Raw genomic sequence first — 9,015 nt, 5'->3', positions numbered from 1 at the left:
ATCAACCTATAGAGCAAAATGTGTTCCTTTTGACAAATTTCCAATTTTTCTAAATTTCAACACTCTTTATCTAGAAAAATGCTTTCTCAGCTATAATTGCATTGAGAAATTTTCATTAATTTTAAGTTACTCATAATTTTGAGGCATCAAAATTACTATAATTATTTATACTTCTTCATATTTTTTCTATTTCGTCTACCATTAATTAAAAATTAAAAATAATTTTAAGATTTTGTAAATACATGCCATTGATTCCTTTACTATAATAAATTCACTAAGTAAATTATATTTAAAGTCTTGCGTAAACAATGCTTACAATGTTCGCTAGTCTAAGGCGACCAAAACATAATTAACATAATTTATAGATAAGAACTTTAATATTTTTTTTGTAAAAATTAATGAATTTCCTAGTTAATTATAAACGTTTAGTGATAATAGTCAACATTGTTTAGGTACCAATTGAAATTTTTAATCACGTAATGTCCACAAAACTAGTTTGGAATTAATTCTTTCATGTGCGAAATAAATTTGTTTACTTGTAAAAAAAATATTTATTATTCTTTATTAATTATTTTAAAATGATTGTGGTTAATCAAATTTTTGTTTTAAGTTATGGCAATTAACTAATCATTTATGTGATTGGTGCGTAATTAATATTAATATCCAATTAATTTAAAAAACATTTTAGATTAGTTGTTTACATTATGAGTTCGAATAAAAAAGTTAGTGCAATGAATTCTAAGAATGTTGTGGATTTTAACCTTGAATTCGGAATAAACAAGAATGAAAATATTAAACGTAGTTTCCCATTTTTACAATATTTTGGTGCTATCACAGGTAAAAAAACTATTTCATTATTTAATTATTTATAAACGATAAATATTAGTTGACTTTATTAAATTAATTGGTTGATCTATCCGTTGTGGTATATTTTTCAATTTGTAAACGCATTCACGATATACTGTTTTACATTTTAATCGTAGATTATGGCGTATATTTTTTTTATTAGGTGAATGTTTTGCAATTATTAAAAAATGTAAGAAAAGCTATCGAAAAAAGTATTTTTTTAAAGTAAATTTAACATTCAACCTGGCGCATTGCTGGAATGCTTCTAACAAAAGTTTATTTTTTTATTAGATGTTATTTAATTTGATAAATTTAGGTACTTTAAATTAAAAACAACCTTACCAAGAAAATTTAAACTAATTTAAATATGAAATTAAAAATAGATTTTAGCGCGTCATTCAGAAAATATTTGTATGCATAAATGACGTATTAATGCGATATCAATGTTTATTTCTTGTAAAGTTTATGTTTTCAATTTATTTAAAAAAACAACGTAATTGTCCCGCAATAGATTCAAAAGTTTTGTTATTTATTGAAGTTTATGGGGCACGCAACAAAATTTGTTATATTTACTTTCAAGATGGGAAGCACTCGTAAATGTAGGGATCCTCATTTTTTATTACCTGCATACAATTAATTTTAAATTAGTAACCGTTTTCTAGCAGAACTTAAACTTCAATATTTGAAGAAAAAAAATAATGTGGCTATAAAGTTTTATTTTGACGGGAAATAACATGCACATAAGCATATTATTTTTATGACACTTTTTATTATTTAATTTGTTTTTATTATTCATTTGTATGTGTATACGTGTTTCTTAGATTGTCAAATAATTAAGGGAATCTTTTTTATACGTAAAATAATATCAATCACATAGCTAGGCAGGCTTTGACTTTGCTTTACCCTTTTTGGATTTTAAAAAGATGTTCCGAAGTGTTAGAAATAGTTAAAATACAGAGTGTCTACTACCTGTTAAGAATTTAAACAGAAAATAGTTTATTATTGTTAAAAGGATTACAAGAGGAATTTACATGCCATAGAATAAACATGCCAATGATAAGGTTTGGGGATGGGAATAATGTTTTTGGGGATAATTTTGTTTGGTTATTCATTCTCTGAAATTCTTCGAGGGTTGCTTTGAATTGAAAAAGTAATTTTTTCTTTTTTTGTAAGTGATTTTAATAATGGAAAAGACCATTGGTTTTAGTCTATAAAATTGATTAAAAATAAAAAAATTGATAATATACTCACTACTAGAGTATTTACACTGAGTGAGTCTCACCTCGGAACATATCTCTCTTGCTTACTCTCATTGGAGGATACGTAAACTACCTGCATAGTTCAAATTTAGACGAAATAAATCGAAACGGTGTTTCGGTACCTGTTTTTAACAACAATTCCACTTTAACAAACCTAAACTTTTACTGAATCTAAAATCAATACATTAAATCCTTTCCTTCGTGAGCGGAGAAATGCGGGGTCGAGTTTGTGGAATGGATTGATGATAAACTAAACTCTTATTTGGGCATTTTGTCCTATAAAACAATGTCAACATACTCAAGTCAATTTTAGCAGAATATCATTTCGCTTATGTTTATGGTTCACTTATAAAAAAGGTTTGCAAAATTTCATCTTCAGGATTGCCTGGTTTCTTCTGATTAGCTAAATCGACTTATAGTCTCTCTAGCTGTATATCTAGCAGTGCGTTGTACAAATCCATGAAGTTAATCTGTAAATGAAATATATCAAAGTCCATATTCAATTGTGTCCCCGCACTGTTTGACTTTACATAAAAACTGATTTACATTTTCTTTCTTTTGCAGCAAGTATGATGTATCTTCTACTCGGTGTTCATGGTGGTTGGTCTGGACCAATTTTACAAAAAATAAATGAATCCACTACATTAAATATAACGCAACAAGAAGATTCATGGATAGCTTCATCGTTTACATTCGGTTCAATACCAGCACCCATATTGGGTGCTATCGGTGGTATGGTTTTAGGACGAAAACGTACCTTGGTACTTGCAACAATACCAATATTAATTGGCACACTATTATTTGTGACAACAACAAGTGTATGGAGTTTAATAGTCGGTCGTATATTATGCGGGATAGGTATTGCTGGTGCGACACCAATTGTTCCGATGTATATAAGTGAAATTAGTTCTCCAACTCGTCGTGGACGATTAGGGTCAATTATTATGGCTGAATATAACATAGGTGTCTTAATTATTTATGCAATGGGGCCATATGTCTCAATTACAGTAAATAGTATTATATTGATATTTATAATTTTGTTGTTTATTTTAAGTTTTTCGTTCATGCCTGAATCTCCCTACTATTCGGTAATTTCAAACCAACCGAAATTAGCATACGATGCCTTAGAAAAATTTCAAGTGAGTAATGACAATCAAGAAAAATTAATTGAAATCCAAGAGTATATCAAAGAATTAAAAGACAAAAATGTTTCATATTTGGATTTATTTCGAATTGATTCGAATCGAAAAGCACTATTCTATACATTACTTTTAACCACAACAAATGCACTAACAGGTATAAATGTCATTTTAGCATATGCTCAAACTATTTTCGATGAAATTGGTAGTGATATATCATCGAATTATGCTTCAATAGCTTTCGCAACTGTTGGTGTTTTCACCGTTGTATTAGCAAGTTTTTTCGTTGACACATGGGGTAGACGACCATTATTAATTGTGTCAACTTCTTCTACAGCAATTTGCTTATTTTTAATCGGGTTATATTTCTTTTTAAAGTACATTGATTTTGAATATATAACAGAAATTACATTATTACCTGTTATATTCTTAATTTTGTCTAAAATTACCATGAGCATAGGTATTACACCATTACCGCAAGTATGTGTCGGAGAAATGTTTCCTTCGAACTTAATTGCAATTGCGTCTTGCTTCATAGAATTTTATGGTAACATATTACGTTTTATTGTCATTCAATCGTATCGAATAATATCAATCAATTTTGGTATATATAGTGTATTTTGGTTATTCTGTTTATGTTGTACAATTAATACTGTGATTATAATTATGGTATTTCCAGAAACTAAAAATAAAAGTTTAGAAGAAATACAGATATTTTTGAAAAATAAAAATAATAAAGAATCAAAAATTTCAAAATAAAGATTACAAGAATTTTATATTTTAAACGTATCCTTTGACTGTCCTATGTAATTTTGATTCCTTTTGACTGTTCCATATTGAATCAATTCATACCGTGTGAAATTCTATTGCAGGTCCAGTCAAAATTGTGTTATCTCAATATTTCAATCTTAAAAATCAACGTTTGGTGATCCAAGTTGGCAGTATTTTATTGATATTATATTAGCAGTGTTGCAAAAACATGTCTCGAAAAAAGGTATCATTTAAAAAAAAAACACTTTCTTTGAATGAATTTGTATCTTTATTCAAACTTGTTGATGTTGCACAAAAATATAATACTTTTATGTTATCAAGCTTTATTTTTCATATCTTTAATAAATATTGACAAATAAGTAGGTAATAAAAATATTAACATTTGAAAACATAATGTGCTCTATTCGGATATAATTTCTTAATAGTTACAAGGACTCAACATCAACCATAGGATATAATCTGGAGTTAAAACTTTAAAACAATAAATATCATATTTATATACGTAGTTTATTTTAAATTAAAATTGAAAGTGTTTACCGGACACTTAATATTATCTTATTATATTAATTTTCTATAGACTGGTTTTTTTGTCATATAGCGAAATCTTCCTTATTCCTGGATTAGGATATAAGGAAGGAGGTTCTTCGAGATTTCCAGTTAATATCAATTTTCATGATTTACCATTCATTTGAAAGTTCATGTGTTGAGTAATTTCGAAAAATAGACTTACGGTTAAAAAATATACCGATTTGAAGAAACAGGTTTGAGAAATAATATAAAGATTTAATTTTGTTTCGTGTGTAATTTGTATGTCATATCTGTAATAAAATTGCCTATAAATAAAAAAGAAGTAAGTCCAGAACCATTGTGAACCATTTAAATATATTATGGCTAATAGCTCGTTTTGTAGTTAACCAATCCTTGCACAAAAGTAGTTGAGGAGATTGATTAGGAGCATTATTTTCTAACATTAGATAGGACCTGGTTCTCCGAGTTGTTTTAATAGTCAATTTAGATCCTCAAAGGTAAGAGATAAATGAACACTTGAAATTAGAAAGTTCATAATCTTCATAAAAAACTATTATTTTTATTCAAAATCGGAGGAAATGCGACTTAAAAATTTTTTAGAATAAAGTTATCAAGGACAATAAAGATCATTCGTTTGTGTTAATAACTTTTTAGTACAGGTAAATTTTCAAGATACTTTGAAGATCAAGATTAAACGACCGTGAAACTCAAATTTCAGGTCAAGGTCATGGGTAGAGGTAAATTTTGTATTTGACACTTTTGACTGAAACATTTTTCTGTAGCCAGAATGTTTTCTTTCGATGGTAGATTTTTAAGTGGGATTTCCTCCAAAAGATAACGATTTCCGAAAAAAATTTGTAAATAAGAAATGTTTTTACACTCAGTGTTATTAGAAAATGATATGCAAAAAATGTATGCATAAAGAACATACAGAACACATTAGAAATCTCTTTTTATTAGTCATCACATCTAGATTAAATACCTACTTTATGACTTTTGTTTATATATTTTTTGAATTAATTTTATACTGTTTTAATTCCAGTTGAATCCGTTCCAAGGATTTATTTTTTGTCTCAGGTACAATTAATGTAAAAGCAACACCAAAAATTAAACAAATTACACCAAATTCAATAAAAATACCACTCATGCCAATAATTTGTATTAAATAAGAATTCGTCCATACAATTAAAAAACTAGACAAATTATACAATGTTCTCGAAATACTTGAGCCAATGTGAACAAACTTTGGTTCAAATAATTCTCCAGCACAGACTTTTGGTAAACTGGATAAGCCGATTGATATAGAAATTTTATATAGAACTAAACAAATAATTACAACATACCCAAATCTTTTGATACTTTCATTATAGTTAAGTAAATAGAAATATGCTCCTAGAATAAATAAAAATAATGATGTTAGAATCGATGACATAATAAATAATGGTCGTCGACCCCATTTATCAATTAAAAATGATGTTATTACACACATAATTAAACCGGAACTTGAAAATAACAATGATGTTTGAAATTCATATTGAGAATCTTCAGTAACTAGTTCAACAATGAAGTACATATAGATTAGGATAAAGTCAATTCCTGTAAAAGTGTTTGCAATTTGGTACCCAGTTACAAAGAGACATGATAACTGATTTTGTTTCTTTTTAAATAATTTCATAAATCCAACAGATTTTTGTTGTTCTTGAATAAATTCTTCAATTACAAATAAATCTTGTTCAATATTTTTCGATAATTTTAATTTTTCTAATGATTTTAACGCTTTATCTTTTTTATCAATGATTACATCATAATACGGTGATTCGATAACAAATAAAAACGTTAAAATAAAAAGTACTATCGGTGTAATAATCAGCAGTAAATTATAAATTTGAAGTGAAAATTTTCCAATCAATATAAATCCAGCGACTAATCCAAAATTTGCATTTATTGCCAATAATGTTAAATATTTGCCACGAACACTTGATGAACTAGTTTCGCCAATTAATACTGGTGCCATAGTACAATTAAAACCAAGTAAAATTGCAGATAAAATTCGTGTGAATAGAATTACATACAAATTACTACTATACAAAAATATATTCGTCACGCTTAACAACGCCATCGTATACAATAAAATTTGTTTTCGTCCAGCTGCATTTCCAAATATTAATATTAAAATTGGCGAAATGGCTTCACCAATTGGATAAATACTTAATAACCATACGATTTCATTGGACGTAAAACGTTGATGATTTTCATCATCTTTATTGGAATTTACTGCACTTGCCCATAAAAATTGTAATCCATAAAGAATGTTGCTCAAACTAACTGAAAATGAAACAAACAATTAATAATTTTTGTGACAAACTAATAATTTCTATAAAATATAAAGTTATCAGCAAGTCAATAAACTATTTCTATTTGATAAAAGACTATGAAGAACTAGACCAGAAATAAAAATGTCCCCTGATTGTATCATTTGAATAAACATCACAGTTCAAGAAATAATTATTTATGAATTATTTGGCAGCTTGATTAATAATTTATTCCAATATACGACGAGAAATAAAGAAGAAATCTCGAAATTTTTACTGATAGCACCGATTTGGATGAAAATTTGGAATTAAGTATTGTTTACCCCCTAGCTCAAAAGTTAAATGGTACCGAGTACTGCTTTTGTTCAGGGGGTGATAACCACCTCTTCTAGGAGCCGGAAAAATATATGTTTGAAAATGACATCTAAGCAAAACATGTTATTCAAGTATATTTCGAAAAATTAATACTTTTCGAGTTATTGGCGATTGAAATTTTGAGTACTTAACGTTATATAATTGAAAAATTGAACGTTTTTTGAAAAAAGTATACCATACATCTTTGAAAGTATTACAAAAAAACTTGAAAATGAAAAAGTTTCAAGTCATTTGCACGAAAATTAATGGCACAAAATTCAGCACAAAAAACTGATTAATTAAAGGCTTGAAGTTTTTGAGCATGTTTCCAGTCCCTTATTAAAGTAAACTGGAAAGCGGAAAGCATTAATTTTAGTTCCCGTAGTAAATTAATCAGTTTTTGTGCTGATCAAAACATAAAAAAGGTACGACAAACTTTCTTTTCAATATAACCTCTTTAATTCTCATGAAAATGCGGTCCTCCTGGCAGCTTTTAATTCCGGGAAGATCTACTTTTGTGACCTACTAAAGCTTGAAAGTTCCTACAATTTGTTTTGAATTATTATGCTTTAATTATACTTTATTTTAGCAGATTAAAAAATTCTTGAAAATTGAAAGTCAAAAATTGGGATTGAACATTTATTTTAAGGTGTCAATCAATCTTTAAAATAATTCTGAAAGACATATGCATAGCAGTTCCAAAACATAAAATCAGACAGTAACTGTCATTCTAAAAAAGCATAACACAGTCGAAATAATTGGTGCTATTTTTTTAATATTAAAATAATGGTTTACGTAATTTAATTTAATTGTTTTTAGATAATTATTATGATAATTGGAATTATGGCTTAGTGTCTAGGTAATATCTACCTTTTTCTAGGTAATATCTAAACAATGTCTAATTAATCAAATTAATATCTAATTAATAAAAACTGAAAAACGTGCCAACTTAAATAACTAGTAGAGTACTTAAGTAACTTTTTTTGTCCAACTTAGTGGTTGATAAGATAAATATATTTAAATTTAACTTACTTATTAATGCATTTCGCAGCTGCATTGTAAACTAACGTTGCTTTTAAACTAAACGACATTCCACACAAGGGACAAGTTTAGATTTTTAAATTGTTATAATTTAACAATATTAAAAACTATAAATCTACAGTTGTTAAATTGTATAGTTGGTATTATTTAAATTGATTAACAATGTAAATAAAAAATATTATTCTCAAATGAATGAATTATTCAATTAAAATAAAATACATAATCTGAATCAAATTTTTGAAAACTTTCTGTGTGATAAAATCCTTTATTTTGAAATATAAATTTTTTTTTTTATAAAAAGTAAGAGAGATTTATTAAATCTTACTTCTTCTAAAGAAGTTTTATCACAGAGAAAAATTTACTTTAAAATTGCTTTAATGAATTTAATAAGCACATTCTATCGTGTATTGGAATTTTTTTATCTATCCATATCTTAAATGTTTTAATTATTTTTACAACATTGGCATCTTTAAGACCAAAAAGGATAGTATAACAAAATCATACATCAAGATTTAGGTTAAAACGATTGCCGAAAAAGTCTTAATGGTGGGTGGAGAATACGCTTAAAACACTTCACGATGCTTGAATTCCAACGTAGGGGCGCTCACGTTTATTAATTATAGGTCATTCTCACCTTGTTTTTGTAAATAGTTTCCAAAACATGAAAAGACAAAAATTCCATGACAAAAAAAAGGAGCTAAAAGTAAGTAGATATTTAATAAGCGGGATATATGATTTTAAGGATGCAGCCCTGCTACTCTGAAT

At 27.2% G+C, this 9,015-nt stretch overlaps 2 protein-coding genes across 2 annotated transcripts; one reads left to right on the top strand and one right to left on the bottom strand.

Moving 5' to 3' along the window:
* Positions 1 to 623: 623 nt before the first annotated feature.
* LOC123295411 (facilitated trehalose transporter Tret1-like) lies at positions 624 to 3,949 on the top strand (the record flags this gene model as incomplete). The annotated part of the gene is made up of 2 exons (XM_044876753.1): positions 624 to 837; positions 2,670 to 3,949. Coding segments are annotated over exons 1-2 (1,413 nt in total), but the record flags the coding sequence as incomplete, so codon positions are not given.
* A 1,594-nt stretch (positions 3,950 to 5,543) lies between these two features.
* LOC123295927 (facilitated trehalose transporter Tret1-like) lies at positions 5,544 to 8,421 on the bottom strand. Its single transcript, XM_044877388.1, has 2 exons — positions 8,242 to 8,421; positions 5,544 to 6,868 (listed from the first exon to the last, which is right to left on the bottom strand). The coding sequence occupies exons 1-2, from the start codon at positions 8,264 to 8,266 to the stop codon at positions 5,544 to 5,546; spliced, it is 1,350 nt and encodes a 449-aa protein (XP_044733323.1). The 5' UTR covers positions 8,267 to 8,421.
* Between the last annotated feature and the right edge of the window lie 594 nt (positions 8,422 to 9,015).

The sequence above is a fragment of the Chrysoperla carnea genome, chromosome 3 (assembly GCF_905475395.1).
Source record: "Chrysoperla carnea chromosome 3, inChrCarn1.1, whole genome shotgun sequence".
NCBI classification, from domain to species: Eukaryota; Metazoa; Arthropoda; class Insecta; order Neuroptera; family Chrysopidae; genus Chrysoperla; species Chrysoperla carnea.
This window is presented reverse-complemented; position numbering and strand designations above follow the sequence as displayed.

Coding starts and splice junctions, on each gene's coding strand:
- LOC123295927 (XM_044877388.1), bottom strand. CDS start 8,266: ATGCAGCTGCGAAATGCATTAATAA. Junction 6,869..8,241: donor GCTGCGAAATGCATTAATAA/GTAAGTTAAATT, acceptor TTTCATTTTCAG/TTAGTTTGAGCAACATTCTT.